Source organism: Schistocerca piceifrons, chromosome 2 (genome assembly GCF_021461385.2).
Source record: "Schistocerca piceifrons isolate TAMUIC-IGC-003096 chromosome 2, iqSchPice1.1, whole genome shotgun sequence".
Lineage (NCBI taxonomy): Eukaryota > Metazoa > Arthropoda > Insecta > Orthoptera > Acrididae > Schistocerca > Schistocerca piceifrons.
This window is the reverse complement of record NC_060139.1, coordinates 711484085-711502480: the sequence shown is the minus strand read 5'-3', so window position 1 is coordinate 711502480 and position 18396 is coordinate 711484085. Positions and strand designations below refer to the sequence as shown.

General features: G+C 42.5%; 1 protein-coding gene across 1 annotated transcript in view; it reads left to right on the top strand.

The window, feature by feature from the left end:
* Nucleotides 1-14320, top strand: part of LOC124775784 (venom serine carboxypeptidase-like) — an 87041-nt gene extending 72721 nt beyond the window's left edge. Inside the window, exons 7-8 of the mRNA XM_047250615.1 lie at nt 6498-6694; nt 13987-14320. Of these exons, the coding sequence (XP_047106571.1) occupies nt 6498-6694; nt 13987-14137 (348 nt within the window). The 3' untranslated portion in view covers nt 14138-14320. The remainder of the gene's footprint in view (nt 1-6497; nt 6695-13986) is intronic.
* Nucleotides 14321-18396: the final 4076 nt, after the last annotated feature.

Genomic DNA, 18396 nt, shown 5'->3' with positions numbered 1-18396 from the left:
CCCTAGAACTTAGAACTAGTTAAACCTAACTAACCTAAGGACATCACAAACATCCATGCCCGAGGCAGGATTCGAACCTGCGACCGTAGCGGTCTTGCGGTTCCAGACTGCAGCGCCTTTAACCGCACGGCCACTTCGGCCGGCGGTGAGAAGGTCAATCGGTGGATGGTTTTTAGGCGGTTTTCCATCTGCCCCGGCGAATGCAGGCTGTTTCCCCTTATTCCACCTCAGCTACACTATGTCGGCGATTGCTGTGCAAACAAGTTCTCCACATATGCGTACACCACCATTACTCTACCACGCAAACATAGGGGTTACACTCGTCTGGTGTGAGACATTCCTTGGGGGGGAGGGCGGGTCCACCGGGGGCCGAACCGCACAATAACCCAGAGAGAGTTGTTCAGTGTGGGGTGGCGGAGGGGTGAAGTGGACTGCGGTAGTCGTCGTGGGGTTGCGGACCACTGCGGCTGCGGTGGGGACAGAGCCTCTCCATCGTTTCTAGGTCCCCAGTTAACATACAATACATACAATACAACGTACCAGGTCACTTCTTCACTGCTAGTGGTAGAGAGAGGGACACTTCAGCGTTAGGAGCTGCAAATAGGTAGTCGATGCCTGGGGCTGCTGCAGATTCGGAGCCTTGACTTGAAGAGGAGCAGTGAACATGCGAGCAGATGGGGCACGCCAAGCCAGCGTTTATCTGCGTTTGTGACCCCATTGCACTTTGTCTCCTGCAAGTGATGTAAACTTCACAGCAGAATGGTGTGTGTATGAAATTGATATAGGGTGATAGGCATGTTGTTCCAGATTAATTAATTAGTCCCTATATGGTGTCCTTTCGGCCATGATTTTACTCTTTGGTGTTCTGTTTCTTTTACTCACTAATTTCTAATGCAATCATCACCACCAATTTAAGTTCACAGTTAATAGCCATTTAACACTATTTATTATTCGTTCGGTCTGTTATGGGATACCTTTTACAGTCTTTTCCTTCCAGAAGACCACAATTATTATGTGCAAGTCCACTCATTCTCCTGTGATGAGTACTGGACTCTTATTTATTCTGAACAATCATTCGAATTTGGAACCAGTCAAGGTATATTATTTGTAACCCTTGTTTGATTATGGTAACTGACAGTCCCCATCATTAATTAGTAAACATGGATCAACTCCCATTGCAGAACTTTTGACAATCTACGTTTGAAAGCCATAATTTCCATCAGTACACCAAGAGCCAGATCCAAATGCACCAATAAAATCAACTTCTGCCACTCCACTCCCTTTCGCGTTTGTCAGACATGAGCAAAAACACCATTTCAGTGCGTTAGCGTCTTTATAATGAGTGACTGGGGTTGGGAGTGGACCCTTATTCTAGGACAGAGCACATTGGCGTTTAGCTGTACATAATTTGCATAGTTTCAGAATTATTGTCAAAGATGTACACAAATTTACATAGGTTGTGACATGACAATATTAGGACAATTGCCAAGATAATGCATTATGTCCTGTTTAGCCATAATTACACAGACACAACAATATCAGATTTAAATAGAAGGTTCTCTACAAGTTGAAGTTGGTCAATATTATGACAAATCATCCGATTTCGGTTCTAAGTTCGGTACTATTTAAGATGGTTAGTTTTTTGTGACAAGATGAGCAAAAGGTTACTCAAGGTTGCGTGCAACATTTAACTTAGCTGCGATGAGCTGTCGACTGCAGGGCTGCTCTCGCCATATGAAAATTCTATAAACAAGCTAATCAAAATCTTTACTGATTTTATCAGCAGAAACTGTCCAATGTTTCTCGTTAGGCGAGAAAACATGCACTTATCCTCAGTCTGAAAATATGGCGATATACACGCTCATAGATGGAGCAGTCTGTATACTACAGTGCCCTCTCAGTTCTCGCAATTACAATTAACTACGTGGCTGTTTCGTTTCTCCGCTGTTGGAGCTCAACGACTCTTCAGCTGATTTCTAGCTGAATGTCAGCTGAAGTGAACGTAGTGTTCACATAAAATTCCTCTTTTGGCGAGCTTGATGCACCCTGTTTTACACTTGACGCTGGTTCAGAGGAGAGCCCACTAAGTTTTCGGGCTTGTGTCTTTCGTAGCAAACTGTCCCCCACCTGTGTCCTTTTGTGTTCCACGTCATGGCTATTTCAGACCAATGAGAGCCTTCATTTCATCTTGCGGAAACTACCTCTGCCAATTGCAAAGTTCCTACCTTGAAACTGCATCGAAATTTCGCCTCTTTCTACTCTTTCCAAGTTTATTCCAGCCAATCGGACATTTTGTGCCCGCTCCTGACGCCTGAAAGCCATGCGTACATCATGAGCGCACCACAGGCATTTCACGTGATCAACTGTGTCGCTTGTCTGTTTGTATCCATCTGGAAATTCCCCAATGCAGTTTTCTAAAGAATTCCTCCATATCAAACAGTGCTGGCCCACTACCTGCTCTCCTCAATGTATTGCCTGGCGCGTTCACTGCCCCTCTGGCCGCGGGTCACCAAACCCTTTCTTAAAAGCATTCCATTGTGCTAGGGCCGTGACAGTGCAACTCGCATCTGCCCCCAAACTAAAACGTTTCCTCCAAAAGCTTTTTTCACCTAATGCTCATTGACGTACAGGATTTGGGTTCGGTGTGTTAATACTGTCGAATCGAGTGTCATCCCTTTGTCTTATATTTTAATAACCAAATCTGCTCATTATCTCTCACTTAAAGTGCAAAATTGACATTCGTTCAATCAGCCACCTTACAATCACTTATCGACAAGAATTCTTCAGGAAACCATGGACCATGCATTGTATTAATTCATATATTACTTGATGTGGTATTTCATATATTCTTTAGAAGTAAAATACGAAAATGAGAAATGGAGCTATAGCTTGACGTGTGGAACCTCCTTCCATCGTCATGATGGCAGGGACCTCTGGTCCAGCATGCGGGAGGAAAAAAGAAAAGACGAATAAGCATTTAGAGACTTACAGTCTTGGAGAGTTCATTTTTGTCACTAAGCAGTAACCTACTTGCACCATTTAGATATTATCTGTTTCTAATTACTGTGTAGTGATTTGAAATATAAATTATGAAATCTGCTACGAATTTACACAAAAGTTAAAATGCAATCAGAGTTGATGTTGATACTACTGTGGTGTAATAGTAATGCTGGTGACGAATGAAAATAATAATATTCAGGATGGAGAAGGAATGTTGAGCACTACAATGGGGTCCTGTCGAAAGTCAGAGAATTACTAGCAGTTACTGATGGAGGAGGGAGGAAAAGAAAGTATGTCGTGAGGGGGTAGCATTGTGGAATGTGGGTGGAAGAAAGAGTACGTCTACTTCATTTTTGGTTAGTGGGAGTTGGTTGAAACTCTGGTGATAGAACATCGATAAGACCTAGGGCTCCTTTAAACATACTGGTGTAACAGGACAGCTGGGTTGCTGATTAGGGGGTAGGATATTGGCTGCTGAGAGTCTGTTCCTTATTAATGTATTGGGTCCGATGGTAGTCCAACCAGAGTAGGTGTAGGAAAGGGGTAAGTGGTACAGGATATGGGATGGGGAATGTTGAAGGTGAGCAGGGGATGGGTGCATGGGTATTAGAACTTCAACGTAGTGTAGAATTTAGCAGAGACAGAGTCTAACTAATATCGACATGTTGTGCGATAGGTTGGTTGAGTGATTTGTGGTTTCGAGTAATGTAGAAGAATGTAGATACCACACACAGCATATATATGTAGTTTTAATAGTTCTTGTTGGTTTCAGGCTTTGTGTTGTATGGAACAGAGGTGTGCTTTCGACATTAGTTTTGTGTCAAGCTTTAGTCCTAAGGAAGGTCCTTGCTGCATGTAGACCTTAGGTAGCGTGGGAAATGTATGTGACGATTCTGTCATGGAGGAATATTCGGAAGAGCTCTGCTGATCAATATTTCGAAATATCAATTTTGTCATATAGTAGTTCTACGAATTCGTTAGCCCGTCAGGTTACGTGGAACTGTCTTAATGAAAGACTACAGCAGAAAGGAAACAATGAAATCGAATTAGATAATTTTCACTTTAAGAACATACATCAGTTATTCAGTTTGTAAATCTGTGATTAGCACATGTGGCTTACATCACGGATTCGCATGTAAGGTAGAGACGGACGATTGCTAATTCCTTGGCGCGAAGTCCATCGTGACTCGGTAGCTGACTAGTGTATCAGAAGGGCGTGTACATGAGTGCTCCGTAAAAATGGTTGCCTCGGTGGTAACAAAATACATTTACAAGTTATGACGCATTTGAGGCGCTACATCGAATCCTCGAAATAGCTTCTGAATAATAGCAGTTTTTAGTTCCTCGCAGATACATGTCTGTTACGTCGATTAGGTAATGACTTTTACTGACTGAAAAAGTACAATTTTTGTCTGGAAACTATTTAGAACTCGTCAGTTCCACGTTCTAAAGTGAGATGCTGCCACTTCAAGATGGGTAAATGTTTCTGGCACTTGGCTTCGCATTTGCGTGACATTCGATGCTTAGTTTGTTTTCGCTCAAGCTGATGGCTTTCTGGTCGCATAATAAAGTTTTAACTCCCGCTATTTGGTTAAGTTTAGAATTTTCAGGTGAAAATGCTTTTCATTTGGAAATGTAGTATCATTTTCTGTTTGTTAAGGACGATCTAAAGACCCAAGAGGCTGTGCGTTTCAATTCATACCGTTTGTCAGTTTCAGTGTCTCAGTAATGTTTTAAATTAAAAAGATGGCAATAGCGGCAAGTGGTGGTAGAGACGAAAGGTCGCAAGCATTTGTTTAAGATAACGCCATCAAAATATTAATCGATCTGTGATTGCATCATAAAGTTATTCTCGATTGAATACGTCAACTTACGAGTTCAATTCTCGTTATTTGCGGGAAGTTTTAATCAGTCCTCGACCGCCATGTCAGAAAACCCGTCAAAACATACTTGGAAACTTCATCAAATTACTTTCCACTAGGAAAGTGGAATGCGCTCGACGACTGTGATATGACTTTCAAAATGACAGAGAGCAGCAGTCAGTCGTCATTTCCTCTCTAGCTTTATTAAAGAAGAGCCAGCTTTCGGCTAGTGCCTAGCCATTAGCAGTGCAGTACTTCAGAATTTTTTATGCACGCCCCATTATGTCTACGCTTTTTTTTTTGGGCTCTTGTCACAGTTCTTTCAGTCATCCACAGCAGATGTAGACGTACTACGGCTTGTATAAAAAAAAAAACTCTGAAATACTGCTTTGATAATGGCTAGTCACTAGCCGAAATCTGGACCTGCCTTAATAAAGCTAGAAATGGAACGACGACTGACTGCTCCTATCATTTTGAAAACTGACACTTTTTAAAACCACGAATGGGAAGTACTAGCCCCACTGCTGTATTCTTGAGAAATTGCTCCGTCTGATTACCAACTTTTTCGGCCAGTGGCTCACATCAGCGCCTCTCGTTATATGAACAAGTAAAAAATTGGAGCGATTCATGGATTTCGCCAAAAGGCCCAAGTTATTCCGTCGCGAATGGACTTCCTTGTTATTGAATTGCATCAGAAGGTGATCCAAGGAGAGAAGAAGATGTAGGAAAGGGGTGGGTTGGTTCAGGATATGGTTTGGGAAAGGTAGTGTGCTGCCAGAAAGAGGGGAGAAAGTAGTGGTCAGCGATGGCCAATCCTTTGAATCGTAATATTTTTATTGTTTTTTACAATCAAGTCTCAAATTTCGAGAAAAAAACGGTGAAAGGAAAGCTGCAGATCAGATAAGTAGTTTAATCTTTGCTCACCCATCTTTAAAATGTAAGAAAGATCGATGGACGTCTCGTAAGGGTGCGTATGGGAAGGCGTGTTCCTGAGATCAACGTCTTCCGACTTCTCCTGCAAATTTCAAGGTGACAGACATGATTAGTTACCATTCCCATTATTCGTGTATTACCGATCAGGACGGGACTGGGTGCCTCCACAGTAAATACCATATTTGTTATACTCTCGGATACATTATTTTAGTATCTAACCATCTCCTACTCTAAACGGGTAACAACACCATGTAATAGAGACAGCGGAGCAGTGGGACTACCTTTCAATGCAAAACTGAAACGTCAGTGTTCGAGGCGCTCGCAGAGAATAGTGTGAAGTAATTCTGTCGACACACTGTCTACACCGGTATGTGAGCAACAAGGCACCTTAACACTCAAGTTACTGGACACTGACACGGAATAGACGCAACATCGGGTCTAGTATAATTTATAACGTACATCGCCTAACAATAGTGGTAGATGGTGGAATCATTAAATGCTCATTAAACGTGTTAAGTTCCAATATGAATGAATTATCTGTAGATGGATTGAAATTTGATCAAAGTTCTTTCTGGAATAATCTCGACTGTAGTGTTCTCCTAGTGGGTCGACTAGCACGCTTTTTCCGTATACAGAATGGCATTGCCATACACAGAGTGATATGATGATATGCAGTCTCAATAATTTTTTGCTGTTGACCAGGTGTACGCGAAGATGGTGCCGCGCTTCATGTCGACGGCGCGCCACTGGCTGGAGCACCTGCTGGACTCCGGGATCCGCGTGCTGTGCTACAGCGGCCAGCTGGACCTCATCGTCGCCTATGCGCTCTCGGCGGACGCCTTCCGCCACTTGCAGTGGCAGCACGCAGCCCAGTACAGGGAGGCTGTCAGACAACCATGGTGTGTAGTGTTCTCCACGTACCCACATATGAATGTTCTGCTTTTGTATGCAAACTCTAAAACCACTACTCTCACACTGAACACCGTCGGATTTCCTGCACTTCCTACTACGAGGGGAATCCAACAGGTAATGCAACACTTCTTTTTCTCGGCCAGTTTCCTTTGACAAAATGCGGAATTTGATGTGGGACATCTTGGGATATTTGCATTTTAGCCCCTATAGTTTCATGAAGTTTCACGGGGCTATAGGTAGCATTCAAAATGGCGTCTGTAACGGAGATGTAGTACAAGCAGAGAGCTGTCATTGAGTTTCTTTTGCCGCAAAACCAGAGCATCGCACGTATTCGTAGGCGCTAGCAGAATGTCAACGGAGACCTAGCAGTAAACAAAAGTACCGTGAGTCGTTGGGCGAGGTGCCTGTCGTCATCGTAACTAAGTCGCGCAAACTTGTCCGATATCCAGCCGGCTGCAAACAGCCGGCCGCGGTGGTCTCGCGGTTCTAGGCGCTCAGTCCGGAACCGCGCGACTGCTACGGTTGCAGGTTCGAATCCTTCCTCGGGCATGGATGTGTGTGATGTCCTTAGGTTAGTTAGGTTTAAGTAGTTCTAAGTTCTACGGGACTGATGACCACAGATGTTAAGTCCCATAGTGCTCAGAGCCATTTTTGGCTGCAAACAGCTGTGACTCCTGCACTGTTGGAACGTGCTGACGCTCTCGTTCGAGGCGATCCACGGATCACAATCAAGTACCTCGCTGCTCAGCTGGACGTATCTGTTGGTAGTGCTGACACACTCGTCCACACGTTGGGGACCTCACAGGTGTGTGACTGCTGGTTTCCTCGCCACCTAACAGAAGATAAAAGATCACCTTCAGACTTCCATCCGTTAGGCCAGTACGTGGATGATGGGGAGGCTATGGACGCAAAAAGACGTTCGCTCCAACTTCGATCAATAGAATGGTACAATGTGGGCATAGACGCCCTCTCAGGTGGTGGAAGCTCGTCGCATTGAACGGAGATTATGTTGAAAAATAGAGTTTTATAGTCAAAAGAGCGGCGAATAATTTGCTATATTGGAATCGTGAGTAAAGCCAACCTGCTTTCAGAAAAAAAATCTGTTGCATTGTTTATTGAACGCCCCTCATAACTTGAAACCAACCAATCTGTCGCTGCATCCCTTCTCATTAATCCTCATATGCTGCCGCGCTTATACCAATACATGCTGCTCTCGCTCCCTAATCTTTCATCCAGACACTCCCCACATTCGATCCTAAAGAAACTTTAACTCTCTCTCCATGCCTGGTCATGTAATACGCCCCTGCTCCCAGCTTTAACAGATAGTCCTCTTCATGTCAGAGCTACTCTTTACCCCCATTCTCCCGCGCTTCCTTCCTGCGTCCACCTTGGGTCATTGCACTCCTGAATTCTTCCAGCCCACATTCTCTCCAAAATACTCTTGCTCCAATAACTCTCCTCACCTGTTACTTATTTCTTGTAACTCCAGTAAAGTGTAGTACTCGGTTTTTATACAGAATATCATGAGCTAACTGTGAATTAAAAAAAAAGGATATTTCACTTAAAATCTACAATACATAATCGACTGTTCGAATAATTTTTTAAAAAAAACATGCCCTTAGTTATATTTTCCACATTTTTAGAAACTACATTTGTGTATTTTACTAACGTCCTTGGCAGAATAACCACCTGCCTGGATACCCGTGCGCGTTTGTTCGTCGCTTCCGGGATTCGGTGAAGCGCGTCAGCCCCGGATGCCACCCGTCCAGCGGATTAACGACAAGGGCCGGTGTGCTGGTTTCTAGGCGATTTCCCAACATCCAACTAACTGAATACTGGGCTGGTACCTACGTCCCGCCTCAGTTATACGATTCGCAAACATTTCGAACACGTTGTCACGCTTTCACATGGAATAACGCTAAACATAAACGGATGGAGTACACAAGTTCTATGGCAGGGGGTGGGGGTAAGAGTGGGGAAGGAGGGGGATGGAGAGGAGGCCACATGTGCCACGCCCGAGTAGATAAGGGATAAGGTCAGGAAAAATCAGTTAGTAGTTAAAAGGCGGCAATAAACCACCGTCAACCCAATTTCGCCCTGATGTGCGAGATACTCAAATAACAACACACGAAAACAAAACACTGCGAAGTATGTTGAAGACACGATTTCTTGCGTAGCCTCACTGCTCGCTGCAACCATCCATGAAAATCTGCAAATTACTGGTTTTAATACTACTTAAAAATCACAAATTGCTGCGACGTGATATGGTTCGTCGTAAATATAGCTATTTTACGCGTGAGTCGCGTTACTAATTCTTGTATTTACAGCAGACCAGTGACTGAAATAAACTTTTGTTCATGTGAAACAGGCTGTGTATGAGAGTGCTGTTAAAATAAATTTTTTTTTCTTCTTTGATTACTGCAAAAATATGCAATTTACATTACAAAACTTTGCGTCGTCTTATGTGAATTCTGTTCAAAAACGTTTCATAAACGTCATACGCGTTTCATATTACTATTGTGAATTTTACAATACATTACACGAACTGATACACTAGAAAAAATATCACTGTCACTTTGACTCTCAAACAGTATAAATACATTCATAACTTAGACCTTGGTAGTAGTCAATCTCAGCATACTCTCTGGAATATTGCCTTTACAAGGCGGAAATCTAACGAAACACACAACTATCTCAAAAATATTTGTCCCGGAAATACGCATCAATACTCATACTAACAGAGTTATTTTGTAGCTTCATATGAGTGGAAGTAGGTAGATGACTATGAGAAGCAAGTTACTTCTTCTATTTGTAATGATCAGAAGTTTTCAGAAGCTTTTACCGGCGCAGACAATGAATTTTTGTAGATGCCAAACTTAATAATGCCATGGCTATACTTACGTTACATCCTATAACGCGAAGTCAACAGTCAAGTGCGTGGAACACTTCAGGTAAAATATTTGTGTATCACTTAACATCTCAGACACGATGATGGCATCCTCTTGGGTAAAATATTCCGGAGGTAAAATAGTCCCCCATTCGGATCTCCGAGCGGGGTCTACTCAAGAGGACGTCATTATCAAGAGAAAGAAAACTGGCGTTCTACGGATCGGAGCGTGGAATGTCAGATCCCTTAATCGGGCAGGTAGGTTAGAAAATTTAAAAAGGGAAATGGATAGGTTAAAGTTAGATATAGTGGGAATTAGTGAAGTTCGGTGGCAGGAGGAACAAGAGTTTTCGTCAGGTGAATACAGGGTTATAAATACAAAATCAAATAGGGGTAATACAGGAGTAGGTTTAATAATGAATAAGAAAATAGGAGTGCGGGTAAGCTACTACGAACAGCATAGTGAACGCATTATTGTGGCCAAGATAGACACGAAGCCCACGCCTACGACAGTAGTACAAGTTTATATGCCAACTAGCTCTGCAGATGATGAAGAAGTTGATGAAATGTATGCTGAGAAAAAAGAAATTATTCGGGTAGTGAAGGGAGACGAAAATTTAATAGTCATGGGTGACTGGAATTCAACAGTAGGAAAAGAAAGAGAAGGAAACGTTGTAGGTGAATATGGATTAGGGCTAAGAAATGAAAGAGGAAGCCGCCTGGTAGAATTTTGCACAGAGCATAACTTAATCATAGCTAACAGTTGGTTCAAGAATCAAGAAAGAAGGTTGTATACATGGAAGGACCCTGCAGATAGTAGAAGGTTTTAGATAGTTTATATAATGGTGAGACAGAGATTTAGGAACCAGGTTTTAAATTGAAAGACATTTCCAGGGCAGATGTGGACTCTGACCACAGTCTATTGGTTATGAACTGTATATTAAAGCTGAAGAAACTGTAAAAAGGTGGGAATTTAAGGAGATGGGACCTGGATAAACTGAAAGAACCAGAGGTTGTACAGAGTTTCAGGAGAGCATAAGGGAACAATTGACAGGAATGGGGAAAGAAATACAGTGGAAGAAGAATTGGTAGCTTTGAGGTATGAAATATTGAAGGCAGCAGAGGATCAAGTAGGTAAAAAGCCGAGAGCTAGTAGAAATCCTTGGGTAACAGAAGACATACTGAATTTAATTGATGAAAGGAGAAAATACAAATGATGCAGGCAAAAAGAAATACAAACGTCTCAAAAATGATATCGACAGGAAGTGCAAAATGGCTAAGCAGGAAAATTAAGGAGACTTTTGGAGAATAGAGAACTACTTGCATGAATAGCAAGAGCTCAGATGGAAACCCAGTTCTAAGCAAAGAAGGGAAAGCAGATAGGTGGAAGGGGTATATAGTGGGTCTATACAAGGGCGATGTACTTGAGGACAATATTATGGAAATGGAACAGGATGAAGGTGAAGATGAAATCGGAGATATGATACTGCGTGAAGAGTTTGACAGAACACTGAAAGATCTAAGTCAAAACAAAGCCCCGGGAATTGACAACATTCCATTAGAACTACTGACAGCCTTGGGAGAGCCAGTCCTGACAAAACTCTACCATCTGGTGAGCAAGATGTATGAGACAGTCGAAATTCCCTCAGACTTCAAGAAGAATATAATAATTCCAATCCCAAAGAAAGCAGGTGTTGACAGATGTGAAAATTACTGAGCCATCAGTTTAATAAGTCACAGCTGCAAAATACTAACGCGAATTCTTTACAGACGAATGGAAAAATTGGTAGAAGCCGACCTCGGGGAAGATCAGTTTGTATTCCGTAGAAATGTTGGAACACGTGAGGCAATACTGACCCTAAGATTTATCTTAGAAGAAAGATTAAGGAAAGGCATGCGTACTTTTCTAGCATTTGTAGACTTAGAGCAAGCTTCTAACAATTTTGACTCGAATACTCTCTTTCAAATTCTGAAGGTGGCAGGGGTAAAACACAGGGAGCGAAAGACTATTTACAATTTGTACAGAAAGCAGATGGCAGTTATAAGAGTCGAGGGAAATGAAAGGGAAGCAGTGGTTGGGAAGGGAGTGAGACAGGGTTGTAGCCTCTCCACGATGCTATTCGATCTGTATATTGAGCAAGCAGTAAAGCAAACAAAAGAAAATTTCGGAGTAGGCATTAAAATCCATGGAGAAGAAATAGAAACTTTGAGGTTCGCCGATGACATTGTAATTCTGTCAGAGACAGCATAGGACCTGGAAGAGCAGTTGAACGGAATGGACAATGTCTTGAAAGGAGGGTATAAGACGAACATCAACAAAAGCGAAACGAGGATAGTGGAATGTAGTCGAATTAAGACGGGTGATGATGAGGGAATTAGATTAGGAAATGAGACACTTAAAGTAGTAAAGGAGTTTTGCTATTTGGGGAGCAAAAAACTGATGATGTTCAAAATAGAGAGGATATAAAATGTAGACTGGCAATGGCACGGAAAGCGTTTCTGAAGAAGAGAAATTTGTTAACATCGAGTATAGATTTAAGTGTGAGGAAGTCGTTTCTGAAAGTATTTGTATGGAGTGTAGCCATGCATGGGAGTGAAACATGGACGATAAATAGTTTAGACAAGAAGAGAATAGAAGCTTTCGAAATGTGGTGCTACAGAAGAATGCTGAAGATTAGATGGGTAGATCACATAACTAATGAGGAGGTATTGAATAGAATTGGAGAGAAGAGCAGTTTGTGGCACAACTTGACTAGAAGAAGGGATCGGTCGGTAGGACATGTTCTGAGGCATCGAGGGATCACCAATTTAGTACTGGAGGACAGCGTGGAGGGTAAAAATCGTAGAGGGAGACCAAGAGATGAATACACTAAGCAGATTCTGAAGGATGTAGGGTGCAGTAGGTACTGGGAGATGAAGAGGCTTGGACAGGATAGAGTAGCATGGAGAGCTGCATCAAACCAGTCTCAGGACTGAAGACCACAACAACAACATCATCTCATACTAACGGTGAACCTAAGAAATATTTTCGAAATTTTGTGCAGGTGTCTCACGTAGCACTTCAGAAAGCTCGTCATCTCACAAAAGTCCCATGCAACGTTGTATTTTCTTATTATTTTGCCTGTTAATACAGTGGTGAGAGTGTGTTGCTGCAGAACAGGAAATCAGGATAATTCATGCGGTCTCTACTACCAGCTGTTAGTTCACAGCAATATCAAACGCTCTTAACATGAATAGGAAAACACGATTACGGTTTAACTTGCCTGCAATAGTTCCGCGCTGATAGACCTATATTCACTGTTATCAGTTCTGCACGCTCCAGATTTTTTACATTTTCTCCGTAAACGCAGTCTATACGTATATCTCTGTACAACTAGCGAATTTCTTTCTGTAGAACTTCCACGAAGTTCCCACATCCCCTCCATCTAAATATGCCTTATATCTTTATGTTGTGGTTAAGAAGAAGAATAAAATGCTGGAGTTCCGGAATTTGTGGGCGCTATGGTTGTTTTGTTGCTATCTTCAGTGGCAATCTGGTTGGCTCAAATGGCTCTGAGCACTATGGGACTTAACATCTATGGTCATCAGTCCCCTAGAACTTAGAACCTAACTAACCTAAGGACATCAAACAACACCCAGTCATCACGAGGCAGAGAAAATCCCTGACCCCGCCGGGAATGGAACCCGGGAACCCGGGCGCGGGAAGCGAGAACGCTACCGCACGACCACGAGCTGCTCAGTGGCGATCTAACAGACAACATGGAAGTGTGCACTTCACAAACACAATCATCATTAAACATCATACTTTCTTTCCTCTTTGTTTTCCTGTTATCACTCATTTTCGAAATATCCTCTGTTTATTCTTTAACTTGATCAAAATGTAAGTATTCCGACACATTCCCAACACACTGATGAATAACCGCTCCAGTTGCTAAAACGTTCTTTATTTTGTTATTATATATCGAAGCTTTATTGTAGTGGAATCTCAAAATGGCTTCAGTATCAAAATCTAAACAAGTCTGAAGTAAAATGAATTTTTTAGCAACTGGAGCTGTTATTCATAAATTCTCTACACAGTTGCGAAGCAGCAGCACTCTCCAGACGTGGAGAAACATAGTTCCCAACATAGTTGCATCTATGAGCTACAAGGACTGTTTTTTTGTTTTCACGTGGTCCTTCCTTTGACTAAAGATTAGATTTTTACGTGGCCACGTTCTCTTCCATCGATATTACTCCGTAGGTTCAGTTATCCTTGACTTGTTTCTAAGACTGTAATGCACTGCAAAGTATATTTTGCGAACGTTATTATCGCAACCACAGCATCTCAATTTTGCTTTGAAACATGATCAACGTTAATGTTTCACAGTCCGTACTTTAGTCTCACTTTTTCAGGTACGTTGGAAGCAGCCTCGCTGGATACATGAAGACCGGAGGGAATCTGACGGAACTCTTGGTTCGAGGAGCAGGCCATATGGTGCCGACGGACAAGCCAGAATTCGCTCTTCAGATGGTAACGGATTTCACAAGAGGAAGGCTTCCTTGAACGTCAAGACATCCAGCGGAATCTATCACTGAGAGGATCCGATAGGCTGCCGAATTTACGTACCTATGAACGTGTTTGGAGTGAAGGAAGTGGACAAAGAGTTAGTACTGATTCAGTGGCACGAAGAACTTCGCTTTGCTGGGTGACTGTAAATCAAATGCAGACCAGGACATACAGTTGTTTTGTTAAATAGTCTTGTATTTCTGCATCTAAATCGAAATTAGTATAGTTATGTACGGTTGATGCGTAAAATATGTCAAGTCTAAAAATGACATTCTGACAAGAAACTTTGAAGGCACGTTGTAAATCTAATTATGAAGATAAAATAAGTACAACAAAGAAAATTAATTCTCCGTCTTTCTTCTTATTTCTCTCAGTTTTAGGTCCTTCCTTTAGTTATTTTAGCCGACCGCTGTGACTTGGCATTTCTAGGCGCTTCAGTTCGGAACCGCAGGTTTGAATCTTGCCTTGGGCATGGATGTGTGTGATGCCCTTTGGTTAGTTAGATTTAAGTATTTCTAAGTCTAGGGAACTGATGACCTCAGATATTAAGTCCCATTTGCTTAGAGCCGTTTGAACCATTTCTTTAGTTATTTTAACTTTTATTTGAGATAAAGGCGAAAACAGTACAAGACTTAATTGATTTAAGACTGACGAACTGGAAACTATTGAATTTTATAGATTGCTCATCACTAATTTCATACTCACTATTCTTTTTGGTAATAAATAAATTACAGAAAAATTTAAAAACAACAAAAACAATCATTATTCTCAACTGCTATTAAGGTAATTAAGTAGCTAACGATGCAAAATATACAAAGAGGTGTAAAGGAAAACGTCTCTGATGTTATCATATGTCCGTAATTCGCGTTAAAGATAGAGAAATACTCCTGAGATAAATTTAGTATTAACCAATACAACGCCTTAGTTTCTGATCTCTTCTTTGGTACAGAAAAACTGCCAACTATCCTCCTACTCGTAAAATCAACTCTTAAGTTGTTCATGTTTATCAGGTGTTGTTTTATAGAAGAATACTCCGCTATCATCTTTAGAGATTCGTAACCATATGGCAGTGGCTCGGTGGCTTAGTGATAACTGTTTTCTGCGACTTCATAGACAATGGTAAAGAGATGTGGGCTACTGGGTGGTGTGGACTGTCGTCGTAGGAAAGCTAGACAGGAGGAGAAGTTATTAACGAGCACGGTAACACGAGAAACAGAAGAATTACTTAACATGTATTTCTCCAAGTATACGAAGACTCATTATAAATAATGCAGCAAGAATTAGAGTCCAGCTTATACAGTAGCAACTAGGATGAGGCTCGATGTACTGAGCACGAACATAGGTGTCATAGTGCAGAGGATCCAAGTGCAAGCCGATGGAGCGGCCGCCGTCGGCCGTCAGACATCGCGGCGGCAGAGGCCACTCACGGTACACAGCCGCTGGAGGCATGTCTCACAGGCGCGCACTACTGGGTCCTCCAAACCCTGCGCGACCGCTATCGACATCAGACGAAGCTTGCTATTCCGTTGACAACCTAAAAATATACATGGCGTGACAGCGATACGTGATACTGTAGCTCACAGTGCGCTGACAGAGGACTGTCATCCCCTCGTAATAACAAAAAACTGACAGAAGTTCTCATTGAGAGAATTTCATAGACGCCATGCGACATCCGCAAAGCACCAGTGACGACTAAACAACGAAAACAGAAAGTATTAAAATGCCAGACTACAAATCTAAAGATCTGGGGTCCGATCGCTTGTTAATTCTAGCCCTCTTACCTGTCACTTACCACTTCCTTCGCTTCACGAAATGTTTGTTGATGTGAAAAATGCCGAGTAGCACCGTGGTTCGGAGTCCACGTTAACCTGTAGGTTCCTCTATAACTGGCTGGGTAAGTCAGTGCAATGGTCGGGGGAGGGCAACGTATACCTCCCCCCCCCACCCCCCCCACCCCCTCCAAGAGGAACATGTTCAGTAAAGCAGTGCGGTGTTCACAACACTCTTAGGAGTGATGGCAGTCTTACTTAACCACATCACATTTCGCTATTGAAAGTTTGAGAAATGTTGTCCATTTTACATTATTGTTGCTCGTTTATTAACAGAAGTGAAAAGTCTAGGCTGTTTTCTTGTCCTAGTTTCAAAACAAGGAGTGGGTTAATTTTACCACACTGATGAAGCAGCTGCGCTCTCTGGCGCGAATATTCAATAGAAGTAAGAGTAGAGGCTACCCTCCTGTCGATAGTGCGTTCCTTAGAGACGGAGTACAAGCTCGGATTATGGGAGGATGAGAGAGAAAGTCGGCTGTGCCCTTTCCAAAAGAACCTTTCCGGCATTTGCCTCGAGAAATTTAGGAAAATCACGGGACACCTAGGTTTAGGCTGCCAACCGGGGACTGGAACCATTGTCCTCCAGAATGAGAGTTCAGTGTGGTAATAATTTTGTAACCATGCTCAGTTATAATCGGTAGAACTATGTAAATGTACCTTTTTCCTTTCATCAGGCAGTGAAATGCGTAACACTCTAAATTTGTATCCCGTCAGTCGAAACTTGCAATGAATTACTCACAGTAATCTGTTAACACAGTCATATTTATTACTTATGTAGCGTATGGCTAGCGTATGGCTAGAATCACATCACATCAGAAAGCAATACATATGCATACAAAATTTTCGGGAGTTCCAACTACAAACTGCTAGGACTTAGGGTAGATAGTAAGAACATAATATTTTCAACAGGGACCCACGTCCTGAAACGTCCCGTTTCCTTTCTACGACGGTTTCAATTCAGATGTGCAACTCATCCACTGCTGCTTGAGGCACAGTACAATAATTAGATAACAATTCGATAGGAAACATAACGAAACACCCATTTATCACTAAAGCACATTTTTATACTGTATTAACACATCATGCGTTTACATTATTTCAAAATTACAATGGAGAAATAACACAGCCAACCAGCTGCATATAATTGTTTAATACATTTACCTAAGTTTCGACACCTGTAAGGACTCCTTCTTCAGAATAAAAACTTAAAAGCCCTATAAAACAATACAAAGAAAAAGAAGCTGGACTGAAACATTAACAAAGATGAAAATGTCATAACAGAGAAACGTATCTTACGTAAAGTTACACTACTGGCCATTAAAATTGCTACACCAAGAAGAAATGCAGATGATAAACGAGTATTAATTAGACAAATATATTATACTACAACTGACATGTGATTACATTTTCACGCAATTTGGGTGCATAGATCCTGAAAAATCAGTACCCAGAACAACCACCTCTGGCCGTAATAACGGCCTTGATACGCCTGGGCATTGAGTCAAACAGAGCTTGGATGGCGTGAACAGGTACAGCTGCCCATGCAGCTTCAACACGATACCACAGTTCATCAAGAGTAGTGACTGGCGTATTGTGACAAGCCAGTTACTCGGCCACCATTGACCAGACGTTTTCAATTGGTGAGAGATCTTGAGAATGTGCTGGCCAGGGCAGCAGTCGAACATTTTCTGTATCCAGAAAGGCCCGTACAGGACCTACAACATGTGGGTGTGCATTATCCTGCTGAAATGTAGGGTTTCGCAGGGATCAAATGAAGGATAGAGCCCCGGGTAACGTCCACTGTTCAAAGTGCCGTCAATGCGAACAAGAGGTGACCGAGACTTGTAACCAATGGGACCCCATACCATCAAGCTGGGTGATACGCCAGTATGGCGATGACGAATACACGCTTCCGATGTGCGTTCAGCGCGATGTCGCCAAACACGGGAGCGACCATCATGATGCTGTAAACAGAACCTGGATTCATCCGAAAAAAATGACGTTTTACCATTCGTGCACCAATGTTCGTCGTTGAGTACACCATCGCAGTTGCTCCTGTCTGTGATGCAGCGTCAAGGGTAACCGCAGCCACGGTCTCCGAGCTGATAGTCCATGCTGCTGCAAACGTCGTCGAACTGTTCGTGCAGATGGTTGTTGTCTTGCAAACGTCCCCATCTGTTGACTCAGGGATCGAGACGTGGCAGCACGATCCGTTACAGCCATGCGGATAAGATGCCTGTCATCTCGACTGGGATAAGATGCCTGTCATCTCGACTGCTAGTGAAACGAGCCCGTTGGGATCCAGCACGGCGTTCCGTATTACCCTCCTGAACCCACCGCTTCCATATTCTGCTAACAGTCATTGGATCTCGACCAACGCGAGCAGCAATGTCGCGACGTGATAAACCACAATCGCGATAGGCTACA